The following is a 22,357-nucleotide window of genomic DNA, read 5'->3' as shown; positions in this document are numbered from 1 at the left end:
GAAATCTAAGCTATATTTTCTTGCACTTAGAATAATTTGATATTAGCGCCAGTAGTTGCGCGAAATCGATATGCGTTTATCGTCTTTTGTAGGTAGTAGTTGCTTTCCATTTACACTCAAGTGATACTGAGTCACTCAGTTATGTGAGTATTTTATACTCAGATTAGTGACGTCATTATTCAATGAATAAAAAGAAATAAACAAATACAGACAAGTAAGGTTCATAACCTCACTTTTAATGTTAGTCTATCAGACTGAAGCACACGGTCTCGAGCGTGTTCAGATTAATGGTAAAAACTCAGTTGAATTTCACTTGCTAACATCAAAAAGAACACGCATTCAACTGAGTTATAACGTCACAAGTGAGATTTATCTAAGTTTTGATGTAAATGGAAAGCGACTAGTATCAGGATCATTTCATAAACAAATATTGATGATTTTTCGTGAAAAAATAAAAGACTGTATTGCATGAAAAATATTTCTGCGAAAAATAAATTAAACTATCAGATATTACATAATTTATATTTTATATATTCTGAAAAAGTATATATATATATATATATATATATATATATATATATATATTGGGTGTTAAAAAAGTCTGAAGACGGTCGAATATCTCGATAAGATAGTTTTACTAGAAAGTGTTTCAGACAAAAGTTGTATGGTTTCGAGGGGGATATAAGATGGTGTCATTAGTTTGATCTTAAAGAGTCACCTGAAGGTTACGTGAAGGTCACCTCCAACTTTTTAAATGGGACGCCCTATAAACTTTTGCATATTCTTGTAGCCCATCTCGAGAGCTTTCCAAAACACTATAATTAAGTTAATTTTCATTAAGTACTTTCCGAGTTATGAGGCTTGAAATCATTTCTTAATTTTACATAAACCGTAAAATATTTTGTAAAATATTCATTTTTCGATTATCTTACCTTAATGTTATGTCCCCCTCAAAGTCATACAACTTTTGTCTGAAACACTTTCTAGTAAAACTCTTCCTTATCGAGATATTCGACCGTGTCCAGACTTTTTTAACACCCAGTATATAAGGCAGAATTATTTTTCATGCAATACAGTCTTTTTTTTTCACGAAAAATTATCAATATTTGTATATGTATATATATATATATATAATAGCATAAAAAAGTATGCAAATGTAGATAATCTATGTTTAAGTAATAATAATAAGCATGTTTCTGAATTACATAATCAAATGGCGCAAAAATACTAAGCACTGTATATATTAAAATATAAAAACGTTAATTTTTCTATAAAATGGATGATTATGAAATAAAAGTCAGTCTATTATTATATATAGAATGTTCATATCATTAAATAAAAAATTGAATAAGATATGTATTTATATATAAATCGAATGTGTGTTTTTAAGCGCTAAATGGACTTTCCGAATTTTCAATTTTTCGCCTTCACTATCGCACGGTCGTTAAGCAATTTCCCATTAGCGTTCTTGTATCATTTTTGAAAACAGTTGTTCCAATAAATAAATTTTAGAATTCTTTATGAAAAATTAAATATCGCATAACTAAAAAAATTAAAAATATAAATTTAGTTTTTGCATATTAATTTATTATTATAAATATCTTTATTTTTCTCCATTAAAATGTATATATCTCTGTGATAAATCATATGCAATGCTCTTTTTTGTCAAAGAATTCTTTTTTTATTAATCAATTAATATGAATTTGTATCATTAATCACTCGTACATCCTCTGATGTCCATTTTAACTTCTTTTTTCATAGTCGTATTATTTTTGCTTCTGTCATCTCCCCTCGTTTTCATCCGATTGCGATTTTCATCGTGCGCACAAATTTCAGATTGTCGTTTCAACATATTCGTAGCATGAGACATTCTATTATTTTTTATGGTCTCTCTTAACTCTCTTCCATATTGAATTTCTATAATGTAATTATGTTTTGTAATTATAATTTTTATATAATATTTTCTCTGGCATTTTATATATTATATTTGACATTATTTAAAACATTATAAGTTTACATACATTTACATTTCATAATTCGAAATCATAGAAATATTCTAACATAATGTGAAAGCAAGCTTACTTCTTGCACGACATTCATTATCGTGTTTTTTTTGCTTTTCGACATTTTTTTCTTGTTCTTTGGTCAAATATCGTGTAAATGCGGCATCGATCGCCTCATCTTCCGCTTTGCGTTCAGCGATAGCTTTCTGTCGCCTGGCCTTCAAACGATTTTATATTTTTCATACAAATATATTTAATACATCAAAACAAATTATTTTTATTTCTATAATTTTGGCATTCGTGCAAGAAATGATTCGAATATTATTTAAATTTATCATGTCGCTAATTGTTAAACTATTGAAATTCTTGCCATTTCTTTTAGAAATTCTGCAATGGCATATTGCTTCCTTGATGCAAGTATAGCCGGTTCCTTTGCCCATTTATTTTTCTGTTCTTCTTGATATAATTCATTAGATATTTTTTCCCATTCTCTTTTTTTACATACGTTATCCAGCAGTTTTTTAGCCACTTTATCTATCGCCGTTTCTCTCATTTCGCGAAACTCGGTCTATCATGAAAAACAAGCATTAAAATTTTTATCACATAAGTTTATAGTATCGACTATATTTTATACAGGGTGGCAGGGAAATTTTGACAGTCCCGAAGTGTGAAGGTAGATTGGCTCAAATTAAGAAGGAAGCTACTATACTATTTTGCGATATTCGCAATAATTAACGAAAAATTAATTAAAGAAGATCGACCAATGCGCGTGGCTCGAAGCACACGACGGCGAAGGCGGTCTGACTGTAACATAATGGCGGCGCGCGGCGAAGCGGTGATTGGGGAGGAGAGGAGCGATGAGTGTGTAAGCGCGTGGCGAAGGCTCCTTCCCTCCCCAATCACCGCTTCGCCGCGCGCCGCCATTATGTTACAGTCAGACCGCCTTCGCCGTCGTGTGCTTCTAGCCACGCGCATTGGCCGATCTTCTTTAATTAATTTTTCGTTAATTATTGCGAATATCGCAAAATAGTATAGTACCTTCCTTCTTAATTTGAGCCAATCTACCTTCTTACTTCGTGAAGGTCAAAAATTGCCTGACACTTTGTATATCCTTATAGAAGAGGATTCTACCTTCATATCGAGCAGTTTTTCTTGCTGAGCTTCCTTCTCCGCGATTGTACGAGATATCCTCTCGTCCTCATCCTTCAATGCTTTTTTATATTTCTTTTCCCACGCATCCTTAGCTGCTAAAAAAGCAGTCATCTCTTCTCTCTGAAGGATCATATCGTTATCTTTCTTTCTTTTTATTCTTGCACCTTCCTCCTGAATTTTTCGCATCGTCTGTTCTATCATCTTGCGATCCTGCTCTTTTTCTTTATTTCTTTTCTCTTGAATTCGTTGATGAGTGTCCATTAATTGTCTTCGTAGATCAACGCGCAAATTACGCTTTTTTTTCTCTTGTTCGGCTTGTTGCAATTTTACTTGCTGCGTTTCCTCTTGATGCAAGAGTTTCGTTAATTTTGCCTGGCTCGCTTCCAAATTAACTTTTTTCTCTATCAGACGTGATCGAGCCTCTTTTATAACACAATCCGGTAGCGATCGAGTGAAGGATTTTACTCGACTCAATTTTAGCGCGCGTTTTATTTCTTCATCTGCAATTTATAAAAGAACTGATTTTATTTAATATTGAAAGAACTGAAAAAAGATGAAAGAATATAAAAAAGAAAACGAAACAATTACAACTTTTTATAAATAAATAATTTTGATATGTGGTAAATTCTAAATATAATATATATAGTTCGTAAGTTTTTACTTTTACGCAGCGATAATTCAGCAGCCAGTCTATGAGTCACTTCAATTTCTTTTTGTTTCAGATCAATAAGTTTTTGAGCATGTAATAATTTTTCCTTCTCGCAGGTTTCTCGTTGCTTGGCCTGTAAATGACATCGAGCTATTTTGGCATCGCTCCGCTTTAACATTGCAGCCCGTCTCATCTCTAACTGTATTTCTTTTTCATACTTTTTCCTTTTATCATCTTCATGTCTATCTTGATGTCTACCAAATATCATCCTCTGCGAGTTTTCATCATTTTTAAGTTATATGAAGCTTAACATTTTCCTATTCATTATTTTACGATAATCAACCAATTTCAATCAATTTGAAATTAGTTAATGGTTTTGCCTTTATTTGAAAACACAAATCGTTGTCATTGTTGCGTTTATAAATTATATAATGATTATTCACTTAGACTGATGCTAATATTCAAGAAATTTTTTAATAATATTTCAGAGATTTTTGGAATTGCATTTCTTGGAATTTTAATTGTATATCTACATTTTATATATCCTCCTAAAATATACTTTGTTCTTTTTCTCTATTTTTTAGATATGTGAAAATAAATATATATATTATATAAGATATACATATAAGATAATTTATATATATTTTATTATTTTAATATATTTATATTATTATATATTATTTTATGTGTATTAGATGCATACATAAAATATCTCAATAATAGAATAATTTATAGCTTTATATCTTATTAAAATATATTTATAACAATAAATCTATATACATATTCCTGTTTACATATTCATAAATTTGTAGGTGTAGCACGCACGCATCAAATCGTGATTTTACCAGCAGCATCAACAAATAAATTTAGTCACATAATTCCATATTTAATTTTATAAAGAGAGAGATTTGAAAAAATATACAAAAATATAAAAATTTCTTAAATATACAAAATATTTTATTATTTACTTTAATGTTATCAAGCATTTTAAATAATGGCATTTTAAATGTAATAATTTTTTATTGGTTCCACCATTTTTGTTCTAAAAATTTTGTGACCATTCAGCAACAAGCCGCCCGTGTCTCACATTTCCTTTACAGGGTCTCTCATTCATGTAATCCAAACTCGAGATTGTACGTCGTGACCGGCGGTAAACGCCAAGCGGCGAATTTTATTTTCGGTTATTAATAAACCGTCATCACGTCTTTCCAATTTGCATCTTTTGGGTAAGTGTACTTACTTATATAAATATAGGAAAAATAGTGATCTAAGAAACTCTCTTATGCTGTAAATGCTCCGATTTTTAAGTGCGAAAACATGCATTGATTAGGTTAAATTATCCAGAAGCATCATATTGATTTTTGTATATTATACCATTTACGTGAATACTTTAAATATTATCTGAAAATTGAATGGGAAAATGTTCGGCATTCGTCAAATATATGTATATAAATTATATTTTATGAAATATTGTTATAATTGCTAGAGCATAATATATAACCTCTATCTTTATTATTTTCTACAAATGTATATGGATGGGTGTGTCAGTTTTGCATAATTTTTTTGTTAATCACATAGATCCTTAGTGTTAGAATAATATGCTAATAACATTAAAATATTGCAGATTTTAAAACAATAATTTTTTGAAGTTATGAATAATCTGTTACAAATTATCGAACATCAAAATTTTGACAAATCTTAGAAATACAAGTAGATAACTCATTTTTATTTACATTCAAAAGAAATATATTTTAACAAAATTTTAACTGAGACATATGTATATAAAATATCAAATATCATAAAAAGATAATAATTTATCTCATATTGTCGTGTTCTTTTATTCAAAGAAAAATATATATTTCTTTGAATAAAAGAACACGACAATATAATACCAACATATGTTATTTACATAAATTGAAATAATTTTATTACATTATTATATTATTTATTCTTGCAGAAATAACATGGTACGAGGTCGCGGAGGAATGATCAGAGGTGGTCGAGGAGGTATGGGTCGTGGAATGGGTTTTCCACGAAAACAATTCCTTCCACGTCATCCATTTGATTATACGCTATGCGAGGCTGCTTTTCCACGTGTTAAACCCGCGCCAGATGAATCGGATTTTCAAACGGCTCTTTTGAAAAAGAATTCTGACATGTGTCCTACACCAAAGGAGCAAACTTCTATTTTAAACCTTGTAACAAAACTGCAGAGTGTTCTTGATAATTTGATTGTTGCGCCAGGAACCTTTGAAGCTTGCGTAAGTACATGTTTAATTATACAAAAGTTAAAATTATTCAGATTTATACTTAATACTTCTTTCTATTATATGTTATATATGCAATAATTATTTTTGTTTTCACTGTAGCAATTAGAAGAAGTAAGACAAGTTGGCAGTTTTAAGAAAGGCACAATGATAAAAGGTCACAATGTTGCTGACATTGTAGTTATCTTGAAAACTCTACCGACGAAAACGGCAGTAGAAGCTCTCGGGAACAAAGTCAATAATGATCTGAAAGCCGTAAATCCGAAAGAAATGTTCAAAGTTATGCAGACGGAACGGGGATTCGATATTGGTAATACCGAAGCCACTGTGCGTGTATTAATAACCACTCTGCATCAAAATCTACGCAAACTGGAATCTGATCAACATTTAGATGTCAAAATTTGTCAAGGTAACTGTCTCACTTTTTTTGGACAGTAATTATAAGTAACTTATGTCAAGTCTTAATAACTGATTTATTCATTAGAGAATAATTGTTTTATTTTTTATTTATAGGCCATCTTGCTGCTATTAGACATTCACGTTGGTTTGAGGAGAATGCTCATCATTCTAGCATTAAAGTTTTAATACGTTTACTTCGTGATCTCAGAAACAGATTTGAAGGTTTTGAGCCATTATCCCCATGGATGTTAGACTTGTTGGCACATAATGCCATAATGAACAACCCCAGCAGACAAGCATTGCCAATTAATCAGGCATACAAAAGGGTATTGCAATTGCTTGCTTCTGGACTCTTTCTCCCAGGATCAGCAGGTATTTTAATTTATTTGTTCACACAAATCATAAAAAAACTTATAATAAGAAATATTCCTATCCCAAATTTGAAAAATTTTCTATATATAAATAACGAAAAATATTTGAGTCGTTTTTTGAAAATTATTCTTAAAAAAGTATAAGTTTATTTTATCGTCATGTACGAAATTTTGTATTTATTCTTTGTTTTCATGTAGAAAAACTGCAGATCATTATTTCGCAGTTATACAAAAAATTTACTTGTTTGCCTTGAAATTAAAGATCTTTGACTAAATCGTTATGAATTATGACGTCATGAGCAAGGATAATTTGTATAATTACTTCAATGCAAGTCTTTTACGTCAGATATCAATTGCGAGAATTATTCATGTCATAGTTCCTAGAACAATCGATGTAGATATTCCCTCAATCGCAACATGTTGCAATGATTACAACTTTCTTCAGGTATTTCCGATCCGTGCGAGGGTGGTAACATACGCGTGCATACCGCAATGACGCTCGAACAACAAGATCTCGTATGTCTCACTGCTCAGACATTACTGCGTGTATTAGCTCATGGTGGTTACAGACCATTGTTGGAAGGTTCTAACAAGCTCGCGGTAGAGATGAGTGTATGGGCGGCTGGAGTAGTGGCGAGTCCGTTGGAGAAAGCATACGAGCCTCCTACGGAACAGGAACAGCAGGAAGACATGGATGAAAGCAATGAGGAAATGATTACCGAAAGCATTTAAAATTTTTGGGTATACACTTTTCGTACAGTGAATTGTTTTCTTCTTTTTGAAATAAAATAATACTTTCTTATTGTCGTTTCTTATAAAACTGTATTTAACATTCGAAGATACATTTCGATAAGTTTCGTTGATGATCTTAAGATGACATTCTGTTCATATTTATGGGAACGATTCGAGAATGCGTTCATAAAATGCGTGATTCGTCGTAAATAAAATAAAGATTAAATTAATGTGTAATCTACAAAAAAATTCGATTATATAACTCTACTTCTAAGAATTTTTTTTACATAATAGCACCTTCTATACTCTCACTCACAATTGTATAAGTGTTAGGAAGAGATTTGATCTCTAAAGATTCGGCTTAAATAATCTTTATGATGTCAATTTTTCTTAAGGATATGCGAGTTAATGATTATGTGTGTCAACAATTTACTGCGTAAATATACCGAAGCTCCATCTCTCATCTAATTTATATTTCAAATATCTTGTATTCAACATACTATTTATCAATATTACACAAATCAAGCTCCGTGCTTGTCCGATTTTCTAACGCAGTTTGCCTTTTTTGGCAATGATTATGCGTCTTTTAAACATGATAAAAAATAACAGTCTTTACTTAGAATTCAATGCAGACATGGATCGTTTTCGGGGGTCCTGGCGACTCGCGCACAATTGGCGATACGAGAACTCGCGCCTGGCCGGACCGGTATTTTAAAGAGCTTGCCTTGCGGCATACACACGCAAACTTTGTACTGCTCGTGAATCCCAGTGGGACTCTGCAAGAACATGGGAGCAACTGGAATATTCTCCACGTCGATGGAAACACCGTCCTTGGCATCCAACACGACGCTACCGTTTACACTTTTTAGAGAGACGTCCAGATCGGCACTCCATATGATGTCCTTGCTCTCTATACGCACACCTTCCGCGCCGTGCATTGAGATCTGATTATCGGACTTTATTGCAAGACTCTCATTGACCGGTGAAGTGATCCGATAGGTCTCCGCAATCCTCACATCGATCGTCTCGACACCGTTCGGCAGGCCGAAGTTTGGGAAATCGGTGGTGAAGTAGGTCGCGCCGATTCGCGGATCTTTCACCTCGAATGACTCCACCTGTGTCATGATGGTGCCGTTCGCTAAGACACTTAGCTTTGAGCGCGGATGTGTCTCGTGAGTGGTTCGTCCATGGCCCTTTATGTCGACCTGCACTCCAGCTTCGTCGCCGGATACCTCCATCGGCTCGTCGCCGTAACTCTGGCAGACACCGGATTGCAGCGATATCTTTGAAGAAAAAAATGCGAAGAAATATTCATAATATTCAAAATATTAATATATTTACGAAGAGAAGATCAAAATATGCAACAGCATGAAGACTATACTCGTATATTTTTTATTACTTTGTTTTTTTATATTCTTATCTACATTTATCCAATATTTATCTCAACAACAAATACGAAAATATATATACCTTGTCCAAGTCGGTTTTTCCGTAAAATTTGACAAGATTCTCATCTGGAATTACTTCCATGGCCTCCATCCCCTGGCTAATTCGCAAAACAGCAATGACAGTGATATTCAGAAAAAGATTGCAGAGGCCAATTATCGCCAGTACTAGAGTTAATGTCCAAAGACAGTAACGTCTCTTCGTAGATTTTTCGCTCGACGATGACATACCGTATGAAGAGCCGATTGTCCTGTTAATCAAATTGAAGATTAATTATTTGTGGTGAAATTAATTTCTAGTCTAGAGAGATTGCACTAATAATTTCTACTAACTAATTACTCTTGAAATAATTCCAATTGTCAATTTCTTGTTCAGTCCCTTTATGAATAATAGTAGTACTTGATAAGTAGACTTAATAAGATAACATGATGGGAGGAAAAGAACGAGCCTTGCATGTTAATAAGATTATAATTATTCTAGACATTGTTACAACCAATTAAGACAATTCAATGTTTAATACATATTGCTTTTTATATTCACCTTGCATGTACGCTGCCGCAACTATTTTGACGAATAAGGCCTTTAATCAGAGGCCCATCACTATTGGATAAATTGTCGTCAGCCTTCGATATCGATGGTGAACCAGTATCATTTCCGCATACATCTAGAAGAGCCGACATTAGTTCTTCTGTGTCCGTCTACCTATCGAAACATTATCATATTATTATAACAGAATAATAAAAAAAAACGTAAACGTAAATATAAACAAACTAAGCACAAAATTGTCAAATTATTCATCTTAAATAGATCTATCTTCTAATTAAATAGGATAGGCTATATAATTAGATAGATTTTTTATAACATAACATAAAACTTTAGATTTTCTCTCTTTAAAATATCATAAAAAGAATATTGATATCTACTTATAATGCAGTCTATATTCTCGTCGCTTCAACATTGCAATGATCTTAATTAAAGTCGTAAAATTAATATCAAAATTTCGCCAACAAAAAATATAATGATTGTTAATTTCGAGAGATCTTTCGTCTTCTTTTTGGCGAGATTTTTCGATACACAAAACGATGAACTCGAGAAGTCGCGAGACGTGTGGTTGCTTCGTGACTTCCTTACCTTGACTGGGCAGTATCGCGAAAGACGGTCAACTCTTAAAATAAACGAAAATAGACGGCCGCGTTCTAACTATGTTCGCCGAATACGACGAACGAACTCTCGTCACCGATGATCAGAAATGATGGAAGTAGACGAGAATTCGTCGGTCGGCGCTTGCGCGTCCAAGGATCGATGTCGAGTATCCTCAGGAATTCGCCCTACTCGCGCGCATCCACCTCGGGGAGTTTATGTATTTGCATAAATTGCTTCTTGTTGCGCGCATCCCGCGCGCGATTGTCTTGCTTGACGATTCTATTCCTTGACGTCGCGAAAAATATATATATCTACTCGTTTGAAGAAAATAAGCTAGCAATAATCAAAAAATAAAAATTAAAAATTCTAGGGCCAATAATACGAGCTAATTACTAAGGTCTAAATAACATAAATACAAATAATCATAAATTCGTTTAATTGAAAAATAACAAAAACGTTTCGACTTTACTTAATCTTCTTCAGTAAGAAATATAACAAAATCAGCGAAGTGAAATGATCCGTATTCATTGACAAATGTTTTTCGTATGTCGCATAGAAAGAAAGAAATCATAAGTATAAAAAGAAACAATCGTTAGAGCGCTATAACTAAATAAAAAGAAGCCGATAAAAACCCTTGTAAAAGAACATGTTTCGGCAGCACAACAAATGAGTGACGCGGAGTGACAATTGGCCTCCTATTCAATCACAACTTCTTCGTTGAGAAGCAAGAAGCTCCTGATTTGAAACTGACTATAACAGCTGTGTCCGAGTCTATCATTTTCATGCTGTAATTGTATTATTTAAATTCAAAAATTGTTATTGAATATTAATTGAGATTAATTAAGAAAAAGAGAAAATGAATTAAATTAATAAATATTAATGAATTAATAAGCAATAAAATACTACATATTATTCATGATAAATGAATAACTGATGAAAACGGTCAAAAAATGTTAAAACTGTTTACATAATTTGTCATAAACATGTCTCTATAAAGCTCAAGATATTCCTAAAGGCTTCCTATCATTTCGGAGTCAAGAACACGACTGATAATAAATGTCATGATCACAGTAAATATCAATAATATGTAGGTGACACGATAAGAACAAAGTAATTAAACAACAGTAACAATTATCCGTTGGACAACTCGTTTAAAACATCATAATATGCGCTATCGAGTAATTCGGTGTCTGTATTATAGTTAATTCCATGTTTTTGTTATTTAATATGTATCATTTCAGAGATAAGTCTCTTCCTGTAATTAGACTCTATGTCCAATATTTTAACATTTTCCCAATCCCAATGGTATGTTGTGTATTGAGAATGTGTTCTGAGACCACCGAATGCCTCGCAGATTCTAACGTAATATTCTTTACGTGCTCCCTAAGTCTAGTTCCTAATTGTCTTTTTGTTTGGCCCACATATGAGGTTTCGCAGTTTTTGCAATTAATTCTATAAACAACAAAATAAGCTAGATAATTCAATTCTTTTTATTAAATAAAAATATAAGTGGAATCGAAATTAATCAGCTTATATTGAAAATATAAAATAATTTTAATGAAGAGGCCGAAATGTGAGCAACAAAATCGCTTGAACAATATATTTGGCAATTAAATATATTTATTGAAATTTTTCTATAATTATTTAGTGCTTCAGCGATGTGTAAATGTTAATATTGAAAGCCAAAATTTAATTGATAAACAGATAATATAAGAATAATAGAATAAACATATAGGAAAATAATGTAGTCAAGAGATTCTATATAGAAACCAACAATAATTTACCAAAGATCGAAATTAACGTTGTATAAAATCCTTCGTGATATTTTATCGCATTCTTCTCAAAAGTCGAAATTGAACGTTGTATAAAGTTCTTTCGTTAATCTTTTATTATTTTTCATTAAAAATATTTCAATATTTACATTATCAAATATATTATTTAAATATCTATTTTATCGCCTATTTTAATCTCTTCAAAAAATTCGTTTTATTACGATGAGTTTTAATTTCTTTTGCTTACATTTTCTGAATTACAAGATTGAAAATAAAAACTTGTTTCATAAAATTGCAAAAAAAATTACAATCACTACAAACTGCATCGTGTAAAAAAGCATATATTTCCTATATAAAAAACAATACATTTACGTTAAAAAAATAATTTTAAATTAATTGTCTGAAAAGTACTCCGGCCACGCGACTCTCTCTATCCAGGGGATGTAATTGTAGACTCGAGTGTACACGCCAGGTATGATGCTGCCGCAGTATCGTCCAACGCTAGTAATTCCGATTATGTTGTACATGCAATCATGATCCTTGTTAAAGATAGCGAGTGGTCCTCCACTGTCACCCTTTATAATTACAAACAAAAATCCATTCGATTAACACTTCACAAATTTTGCTTAACTTATCATAAAAATAATATAATATATTTATGGATAAATTCAGCTAAAATTAAAAATAAATTAATTAAACATTGACTAATTTATTGCTTATAAATATAAATAAAATTAAAGAGAAATTAGTTAAATCACGAAGTGATTCATTTAACTAATAGTTATACGAACGACTGTAAGGGAAATAAAAAAAGAAGAATAAAGAAAAGGGAATAAGGGTTTCTTTAGTTAAAATGAAGCTCCCATTAGGAAGAAGAAAGTTTTCAATATGAAGGAAAATATATTACTTGGCAAGTATCTTTTCCTACTTCCCCCGCACATAGTTGCGACTCGTCGACTATGCCGAATGGAAGCTGTGCACTAGTGCCGCCATCCGAAATGCTCGCATTGCAAGTTGCGTGACCGACCAGTTTGAGCGTTACTTTCAGTAAATTGTTTGAGCCTGTGTCGTCAGCTGCAGAATATATTACGATCTATTAATTTACATATACATATATACATGTATATAGTTATAAAATCTATAATTATAATTTTTTTTAAAGATCTTACACCAATCAACTAAACCCCATCCACTAGCAACGGCCTTATTATCCGTGCCAATATCAGGCAAATCAACCGGAAGGCACGCTGGTCTCACCCAGGCATTATAGTCAGCTTCTTTTTCCAATCGTAGTATAGCTATATCATTGTACACTGACAGACCTTTGTACTTAGGATGCTTTATTCTTTCTGCGATTTTAATATCTTGCGGCATCGCGTCGTCATTCGTTTCTACAAGATTCAGATCACCAACTCGCACCCATGTCGCGATTCCCCTTTTTAAGCAAATAAAAATTGAAGTATGCGTTCACAAAATAACAATAAAAAATATATTATCATTTTAAATCGTTCACATGATTAAAAAAAACAGTAGTGCTTTGATTCGAAGAAACTGATTGAAGGATTATGAATAAAAAAAGATTGAGAAGCATAGTTGTTACGATGAGAGAGAGAGAGAGAGAGAGAGAAAGAGAGAAAGAGAAAGCTATTTTTTATTTTACTAGAATACTAAAAGTATCTTCGATCACTTTTTCTTCATTAATTTTCTAAAGGTAAATAAAAACTTTTTGGATTTTTTTACCAGTTTTGATTCCAAGTGCAATGTGCCGCTGTTAAGACGATCTTAGCGGAAATCAAGCTGCCACCACAATTCCATGCGATATCCTGGCTTCTTTTGTTGGTGAAACCAACGGCTGCCATATGCGGAAATTCTTTCGGATCGGCTTTGACGCCACCGATGATCAGCTTGCGCGATTTTAGGGCGCAACGCGATACATTGACGGGTCTTCGATTAATGACCGGAATAGGTGGTAGTTCCAAGCCATAGACAGCTTCTGCGGCTTCCGCGCATTCTGAGAAACAGAGGAGATTATGTCGACTTGAAAGGATGTTCAGTTTCAAGCTGAAGCTACATTTAAAACTGCATCGCTTCTTTCGTTCTCTTGACGAATCATCAGCTTCTTATCTTGTCTCTTTTCTAGACATTTAAATTAATATATTTCAATTTATTATAGAAATATGTATTTATACAACTTGATTATGTCATCAATGCAATTTTTTAAATATTAAGTTAGAAATAATGAATTTTCTTAAAATTTTTGGTATAGATTTACGGAAAACATTGATTTAGCATATGTGATTTAGCATTTTATGAAGCGCTGAAAGTACAACTACGATGAGATAAACAATGTCAGATTTGAAAAATGCTATGCTAAGAGATTATTCATCGTTTCTAATTAGAATCCATTTAGATTAGAAAATTAGAGAAGGAATTCCCACTTACTTGCTCGCGCTAACGAGCCTCTACTGCCATCCAGCTTCAAAGGTTGCACGTCGTCCGTTCGAATTATTTCGGTAGTTTGTGGTATTGGTGTCAGCGATGATCTGGTGGTAACACGTGCTTTTGTCGGGCAACAGACTATCGGATCAAAACCTGAGAAGCCGCAAATATTTTCCGGCATTTTGCCAGCCAACAATTGCTCGTAAACGATTGAACATTCTCGCAGAAGCTTGCATATACCTTGCTCGCCTGAATTATCGATATTGCATCCTTCTGAAAATTATAAGAGATGCGCACATGTGCGTGTATGAAGTATTATAAGTTTTTATTAAAAATATGGATCTATATATATATATATATATATATATATATACATATTTGAAAGTTATACTTCTCGGTTTAAGCGCAATAAAATTTAAAATTAAAAAATTTCAATACGGTTATTTGTTGTCGTATAGTAAATCATTGGAAAAGATAGATAAGTTGGAATATAAATGTGAAACTTCCGTTTACTCTTTTTAAATCGTATTGTGTTATTATTTAAACTATATTTTACAAATGCGTTTATATAATGGTCTGATAAAAATACGCAGTTATATCATTGCACACACACACACACATTTAAGATCATTTATAAAAGTTATGAATAACTCAAATGTCAACAGTTATATATTGCTCTCTTTTTCTGAGTTCAGAATAATCTAACGAACAATTTAACGATTATCACAGGCAATTGAAGAGAATTGTTCTTAATAAGAAGTACATACACAAAATTATATTTATTGGAAAAAAAACCTTGAACCTATTATAGTATACATATACATATTAGAGGCCTATTATCTTTGTCAACAAGAATTGTAAGGTCAATTTATCTAATATCTTCACAATTGAAACATTTAATATGTATACTATAATAGGTTTAAGGTTTTTTCCGATGATGGAAATATTTCTACGCTTGCTTTGCGGTTGTTAAATTATTGTATCGGTTAATTTGCATGACAGGATATATTAAAAATAAATGTAAAAATAAAAATTGATGCTTGAGACGTTATTCTTAGGTAATTTTTTAATTTTTTTATTTGAATAAATAAAAAATGAGTACTTACAATCAAATAAACAAGTAATTATATCAATGATGATTGTTGTTGTGAATGTATGATCATATAATCACTTCATATGATTACAAAATTACATGCTAATAGTGGAATTTTTTCGGGATAAAGCAATCTTCTTTTTATTCGCAAAAAATGCGTTTGACGTTCGTTTCAAACAGGAATTTGTATTTTTAGCGAAAAGAACTGATACTCACCTCCCATATCGTTTCCATGTGTCGGCAACAGGATCGACACTAACACCAACAATAATAACGGCGAAGCGACCAGCATGCTCTGTGACATTCTTGATCACAACCTTGATCACGCGGTCTCTTCGTCTGGTCTCGCGTACCGGCCGCGACGCAAGATATATCTCATCTAACTCGGCAGTCCACTCGTATTCGCTGGTTTCCGAGTTTCCTCATGGTCCCCACCATGTTATTCCATGGTCTCATAATAGCGAGGTCATACACTTTGCAATAAGCCGGTTAGCTGAGCGTGAGTGGGATGCGATTCCTCGCGAGATGATGCGATTTTTTCAAAGGAATCTCGTTTCGTGTTTTCAGCAACATGCATTCAAATGAATGCGGGAAACAATTAATTATGCGGGGCAATTATTCACGTGTCGTAATTGATTTGTAACGAGAATCGAAATTGATGTGATTTTCCGGTAATTTTACTTTTTGAAATATATCTTACTTATTGCTATTAGCAATTAAGTATCAAACATTATGATACAAACAAATTATTTTCGAAATTTGAATTTGACTGAATTACATCGATTTTAAATATTTTGGGCATCTTGATATTGTATGAATTTTCTCTATTTTGAATATTTTTTTAATGTTTTGATATAATTAAATATAAATTAAAATATATATTAATAATTCATAGTGTGAGCGACTGAACAGTATCGTCAATAAATCAATAAAAGCGAGTTTATTAAGTTTCTGAACGGGAAAATCTTGATACAAGATATAAAGATATCGAAATAGTTTATTTTACATTCAGACAGTGAGGATGATTCAGTCATATTGCAAGAATAAATATATATTTTATAATCTTTGTTGATTAATTAAAACTTTTCAAAGCTTTCTAGATCTTATTATGATTATTAATTTCTTTTATTCATCAAGATATATGAACGCTTGCATAATTTACATTAGCAGGTTAAAAATATAATTTATTAAATGTTCTTCGTTTAATAAATGTTTATTTATAAATTTTGCAATAAATTTGCTCCAATTACATCTTATCAATAGATTCATACACAAATTATATAATAATTATGGAAATTCCGTAGGTAGATAAATATTCTTAATGTGCGCGATGAATGCAACAATAATTAAATAAGTAAATTTTTTATAAATTATGTAAATATATTTATATTAAATAAAATATCATTTACTATTATACATATAAATATAGAGATAGTAGTTGTTGTGGAGTTAATATTTGCGATATTAATCTGTAATATTTGCATATCAGAGCATTATAATTGCTCTTATGAAGTATGTTATTGATTTTTGCAATGTTACGTAGTATAATATTACTACTTGCAAACTGTTATAGCATAATTATTGAAGATATCGATTGATAGCTGATTATAAAGTTGACTGATAACAAAGTGAAAAGCAACATTCGCGTAGAGAAGATTTATCAATTTTATTACATCTTTAAAAATTACATTTCAAATAAACTCGAGTTATTCCGCTTATGATATAAAAAATTGCCAAATCAATCTAGTCGAAAGCTTGCGATAAAGTAATAATTGAAAAATTACATCTGCTACAGTTTATGGCATTAAATTTTTTAATATTTGTTTAATTTAAATTATTAATATATTTAGCAGAATTAAAGTAAATATTATATATTAAAAAGAAAATATATTGCTAGCCGACGAATTCGAATTTTATAAGAATATTATACATATTTTAAAACAATTGTATAAATAGATCAAGATAAATTTGTAGAGATTCTACATATTTTTTGACACTTTAGAAATAATATCAGTAAATAGAACTTAATAGACCGTAAGACAAATCCAATCCGGTTCATTGCGATCGATATTGCTGTAAGAAACCCGTTAGCTTTAATAAAGCCGGTATGTCATTATGAGCGGACCACGTCCGCACATCCAGGGATGTAGCGTTGATTCGAATATTAATTTGCAAGTTAGAAGAAATTAATACGATAGTCCTGTTATTAATTTAATAAATAAATAATATTAATTTAATTAATAAATAAAGATAATTATTTTGCGATTACACAAATATTGATGATTTTTCGTGAAAAAATAAGAGACTGTATTGCATAAAAAATATTTCTGCGAAAAATAAATTAAACTATCGAATATTATAGAATTTATGCATTCTGAAAAGATATATAATAGTGATATATAAAACCTGCGCTGGCTCTTATTGCCTTATTCCTCTTATATATTTATTTAAATTTCTAGAGCCATATATTTATTTTTTTAGTATATATAATAGCATAAAAAAGTGTACAAATGTGTGCAAGATAATTTATGTTTAAGTAATAAAAATAAGCATGTTTCTGAATTAATTAAATGGCGCAAAAATACTAAACACTGTATATATTAAAATATAAAAACGTTAATTTTTCTATGAAATGGATGACTATGAAATAGTCATCCATTATTAAAATGCAATATTTGCTTATCGCAAATAGATGCAAATGTTTTAAGAAGTATTTCTTGGAGAAAATCAAGAGGATACATCATTGGCTATATAATTTCGACAATATCATATTAATGACATCTCAGCTTACGGATTACTGATCGTTAACGAACAACCATCATCGTGTGCATTTCGTTACGCATTATCCAACACACTTAAAAGCGAGAATTTGCTATGAAGGCCTTTGTTCAAAGAAGGCATCGATACGTTGTGTATTAGACTCACAATATGTACGAGAAGTTTGCAATCGTATTATTCGTTGTCATCTTATTCAGAAATTCTACAGCGCGAAAAAGCGAAGAAAGTTAGTGATAACTCTTCTTGTTATATTCACAATCGAATTCGAGGGAATTTTTTTGAGTGTACGCATACAAATCATGATCTTGATGCGATGTGTCCTAGATTCTCAGACAGAAATTGTGAACGAAAAATCATCGTAACACTTTAATTTTTAATATTAAATGTAGTAATTATAATTGTAAATAGGAAACTAAACAAACATTTATTAATTTTCTATTTAGCTAATTAAAAAAAATCCAAAGATAAACTTTTATTCTAATTTGATTCTAATTTTATTTATATGTAAAAGAGTTATTGTACACTATATAAGTTATATTTTACAAGTGCTTTAATAAAATTTCATGACAAATCTAATGTTTATTAAAACACAATACTGTAAATTACGTTTATTAAAACACAATATTGTAAATTACGTTTATTAAAACGCAATATTGTAAATTACGAAAGCATTTGCAAAAATTATTTTTATTATGCAAGATTTGATTGAGGAAATACGCATAACTCGTTTACATCAATATATGTATAAATAATCGTGCATTTCGTAGTAGATGCGTGATTAAATAGTCATGACGTATGACTAACTCGATAAACTACGCACTTTAGGAGACAGTTGCTCGTATAAATGAATAATTTCTGTGTATTCTTATAATTATAGTTTTCTATATTGTAATTCCACTATTTTCGTCAGACATCATTGTGACGTCTGTTTTACTTATTTACATAATTCTTATAATTCTTACTCACATCTTGTATTTTCATAGAATGCAAAGAATACGCCGATCTGGTTTACGAAACCGAGAATTCGCCGACTTTGCGAATCAATGCTGGCTCGAATAAAGTGTCTCGTTGCGCGATTATTGAGACGCCTCTTATCATCGGCGGAATTCCAGCAAAACTCGCGGAATTTCCGCACATGGTAAGAAGAAATATACAAAAGTGTTATTGACAGAATCGATAGAAAAACCGTGATTATAATTATCAGTACGAGGAAGAAATGCATAGATAAGGAAATCATCTTTATTGATTATAATTGAATCAACGATGATATCATTAACTCATAATTGTGTTATACAAACAATATTATATAGAATATTTTTATATAAATTAAAGAATATTTTATAAATTACAAAAAAAGAGAACACAAAAATTAAAATAAAATAAAATAAAATACGAGATTATTTTATACAATAATTTTATTTTTTTTATCTTAGCATTATATAGGAAGAAATATATTTTAGTATGTTCTTTTTCTACATGTTCCAGTTTAAGGTAGCTTGGAAAGTCCACTGCTACGTGACATACTTAGGTTTCCATGTATTGTGATTCAATATTTAATTGACAAAATATCATTTTTATTGCAGGCGGTGATCGGTTATGGCAAGAATGACGCGATGTCCTGGGATTGTGGAGGAAGTATCATTTCGGAGAATTTTATCCTGTCAGCGGCTCACTGTTTGGAATCCCCGGATAAGTAATAATTTTACTCTTACAGTTATTCTATCATATTCATTTTATTATCATAAATTTTGAAATTAAAATATAAAAAAATGTCATTCTTAATATTATCTATCTGTTTTATTCCAGAGGTCCTGCGATCAAAGTACGTGTCGGCTTGATTGATTTATCAACTCCAGGCGATGTCATGCAAGAGAGGTACATCACGGAAAGAATTCAGCATCCGGATTACAAGCCTTGGGTTAAGTATCACGATATAGCATTACTTAAACTCGATCGACCGTTAGAGTTGAATCCTCGAGTAAGACCCGCGTGTCTTGAAGTAAACTCGCAAATACCGGGCAAAAGCGCTATCGCTTCTGGATTTGGGAAAACCTCTTACGGTCAGTATTTCTCAAATATTTTTTTCCTCTTTTATATTTTAATATTTTATAAAGTAAATTATTTTATATTAATTTATTATAATATTACTCATTGTTTTATATATATATTGGAAGGTATTACATAAGATATTTATATTATATATATAAAATATTGTGCAGATTCTTATATCGGTAGCAACGAATTAATGAAGGTTCAGTTGAATTACATATCCGAGGACGACTGTAAAAAAAGTTACGCCGAGGATCTCGGTACACGGGGGCTGCCTGATGGTTTGATACAAGGTTTACTTTGTGCCGGCATAATGGAAGGCGGAAAAGACACCTGTCAGGTGTGCAGTTAAACATTCGAAATTATTTTCAAGCCTTTTGTCTCTTTACAAAAGGTTTTGGAGATATTACTTGCATTTCTTAAATTGAATCAATTCATTTTTCTTTTGACAAAAAGAATTGTTTTCCATCTCTGGATGAATTTTTTTATAATAATTTAGAGAGATACTCTATATACATATATACATGTACAAGTTTAAAAAAGATTTGAATTGATAATTTAATTTCATGTTATATATATAGGGTGACAGCGGTGGTCCATTGCAAAGGGTTCTTGCGGAACCTTACTGTATGTACAGTATCGTGGGTGTGACAAGCTTCGGAAAATTTTGCGCTTTTAAAGCTTCCCCCGCGATTTATACTAGAATTAGTTCTTATCTCGATTGGATCGAAAATACTGTTTGGCCATAAAAAAATTAGATCGAGAGATATCATCAAATGTCAATCTCCAACTTTAATTCCGACAGTTTCAAGGAATAATTGTCGAAAGATAGTTTTGTGCAAAATTACATAGATGACGAGGAAAATAAAATGAAAAATGATAAAGATAAAAAAGATCTGGTCGTATATTATTTACATTGTTATAATTTTTATTGCAAAAGGATAATAATCATTCTCATTGATATGTACAATTCGGTACCCAAACGCATATATATATATATGTACGAACCACATTATAATAAACATTTTCAAAACTTATACATTTTATACAGGGAACATATCTTAAATATATAACAACCAACAATGATGATAATAATATTGTATGCAATAATCACTAATATATGCTGCAAAGTTAATATTCAAATCATGTTTGTCAGATAACGACGTGAAAAAGGTGTCACATCATAACATTAACAGATGCTATATATATATCGAGTATACGTAGACGATATGTTACAAATAGGAATTAAAAATACGCAAAAAGGAAACGAGAACTTACATAATAAAAAAAATATACAGAGATGTGGCTTGCCTATTAGGAGAAATCCCGGTAATTGTCGAGTATGATAAGATACTTAAAACTTTCATCGAGACACACGATTAAAATTCTTACGCTTGAGTATGTTTATTATATACATTATGTACGTGATTTAAGTTATCAGTCTTACGGCTCTCGAAAGAAAATGTACACTCATACGCATATGTATACACGTGAACGCTCGTTACATCGATTAGCGATACTCGATGAACGGACACGGACTCGATCCGGAGCAGCATTACGGATACACAAACTAGTTTCTTTGTAACAGCAATCGAACCATCATAACAATCATTTCATACACATTCCATACACGTATACTTGTTCGCAAGTTGCTTTTAATTCTAGATTGTAGAAAAAAAGAGAAGAGCAAACAGTAGATAAGAAAAGAATTAGAAATTAGAATAAGAGAGAATAATATCGATTTATAAGTCATTCATAATTAAAAAAATGATAATAATATATGTTGCTAAAAAACTTAATGATATTAAAAAAGAAATTATTTAAAAATCTGACATACAGCATAAATGAAGGAGATATATTCATTTCTCTTGTTCCAAAATTACTCTCTTTTAAACTCAATTGATCATTGCAATTGATCATTCAATTGTTAATCTAATATTATATACATACACATAATATATAATAACGTGTTACTTCATAGACTTGATTAAATAGTATTGCAGTATCAAATTAATATAATGAAAAGCAATTAAATATAAAAGAGAATAATTTAGATTAGAGAAC

The 22,357-nt window shown here is 31.1% G+C and overlaps 5 protein-coding genes across 8 annotated transcripts; 2 read left to right on the top strand and 3 right to left on the bottom strand.

Moving 5' to 3' along the window:
- Positions 1-1,623: 1,623 nt before the first annotated feature.
- On the bottom strand, positions 1,624-4,150 carry LOC145968035 (uncharacterized). Of its 2 annotated transcripts, XM_083093228.1 has the most exons (5): positions 3,817-4,150; positions 3,135-3,655; positions 2,374-2,571; positions 2,083-2,221; positions 1,624-1,917 (listed from the first exon to the last, which is right to left on the bottom strand). In XM_083093228.1, the coding sequence occupies exons 1-5, from the start codon at positions 4,070-4,072 to the stop codon at positions 1,712-1,714; spliced, it is 1,320 nt and encodes a 439-aa protein (XP_082949354.1). In that variant the 5' UTR covers positions 4,073-4,150; the 3' UTR covers positions 1,624-1,711. The 2 variants fall into 2 exon arrangements, with proteins under 2 accessions (XP_082949354.1, XP_082949364.1); XM_083093238.1 differs by lacking the exon at positions 1,624-1,917 and having other exon boundaries at positions 2,110-2,216.
- Positions 4,151-4,901: 751 nt separating this feature from the next.
- LOC145968052 (interleukin enhancer-binding factor 2 homolog) lies at positions 4,902-7,649 on the top strand. Of its 2 annotated transcripts, none has more exons than XM_083093286.1 (5): positions 4,902-5,030; positions 5,762-6,065; positions 6,174-6,480; positions 6,585-6,842; positions 7,287-7,649. In XM_083093286.1, exons 2-5 carry the CDS (start codon positions 5,769-5,771, stop codon positions 7,571-7,573), a joined length of 1,149 nt encoding a protein of 382 aa, XP_082949412.1. In that variant the 5' UTR covers positions 4,902-5,030; positions 5,762-5,768; the 3' UTR covers positions 7,574-7,649. The 2 variants fall into 2 exon arrangements, with proteins under 2 accessions (XP_082949412.1, XP_082949406.1); XM_083093280.1 differs by lacking the exon at positions 4,902-5,030 and adding an exon at positions 5,114-5,248.
- On the bottom strand, positions 7,643-10,541 carry Scgbeta (sarcoglycan beta). 2 transcript variants are annotated; one of them, XM_083093298.1, is made up of 4 exons: positions 9,943-10,541; positions 9,560-9,721; positions 9,044-9,269; positions 7,643-8,856 (listed from the first exon to the last, which is right to left on the bottom strand). In XM_083093298.1, the coding sequence occupies exons 2-4, from the start codon at positions 9,697-9,699 to the stop codon at positions 8,197-8,199; spliced, it is 1,026 nt and encodes a 341-aa protein (XP_082949424.1). In that variant the 5' UTR covers positions 9,700-9,721; positions 9,943-10,541; the 3' UTR covers positions 7,643-8,196. The 2 variants fall into 2 exon arrangements, with proteins under 2 accessions (XP_082949424.1, XP_082949432.1); XM_083093306.1 differs by having other exon boundaries at positions 10,151-10,541.
- A 1,718-nt stretch (positions 10,542-12,259) lies between these two features.
- LOC145968043 (venom protease-like) lies at positions 12,260-15,855 on the bottom strand. Its single transcript, XM_083093250.1, has 6 exons — positions 15,683-15,855; positions 14,377-14,646; positions 13,675-13,945; positions 13,104-13,369; positions 12,842-13,008; positions 12,260-12,509 (listed from the first exon to the last, which is right to left on the bottom strand). Exons 1-6 carry the CDS (start codon positions 15,768-15,770, stop codon positions 12,327-12,329), a joined length of 1,245 nt encoding a protein of 414 aa, XP_082949376.1. The 5' UTR covers positions 15,771-15,855; the 3' UTR covers positions 12,260-12,326.
- A 2,507-nt stretch (positions 15,856-18,362) lies between these two features.
- On the top strand, positions 18,363-21,390 carry LOC145968089 (serine protease snk-like). Its single transcript, XM_083093337.1, has 6 exons — positions 18,363-18,470; positions 19,228-19,382; positions 19,828-19,937; positions 20,051-20,304; positions 20,464-20,633; positions 20,875-21,390. Exons 1-6 carry the CDS (start codon positions 18,395-18,397, stop codon positions 21,040-21,042), a joined length of 933 nt encoding a protein of 310 aa, XP_082949463.1. The 5' UTR covers positions 18,363-18,394; the 3' UTR covers positions 21,043-21,390.
- The last annotated feature ends 967 nt before the right edge of the window (positions 21,391-22,357 follow it).

Source organism: Camponotus vicinus, unplaced genomic scaffold, assembly GCF_025532165.1.
Source record: "Camponotus vicinus isolate PSW18456_S1 unplaced genomic scaffold, iyCamVici1.0 SCAF_1, whole genome shotgun sequence".
NCBI lineage: Eukaryota > Metazoa > Arthropoda > Insecta > Hymenoptera > Formicidae > Camponotus > Camponotus vicinus.
Note: the sequence above shows the minus strand (reverse complement) of the source record. Positions and strands in the feature narration are given on the sequence as shown.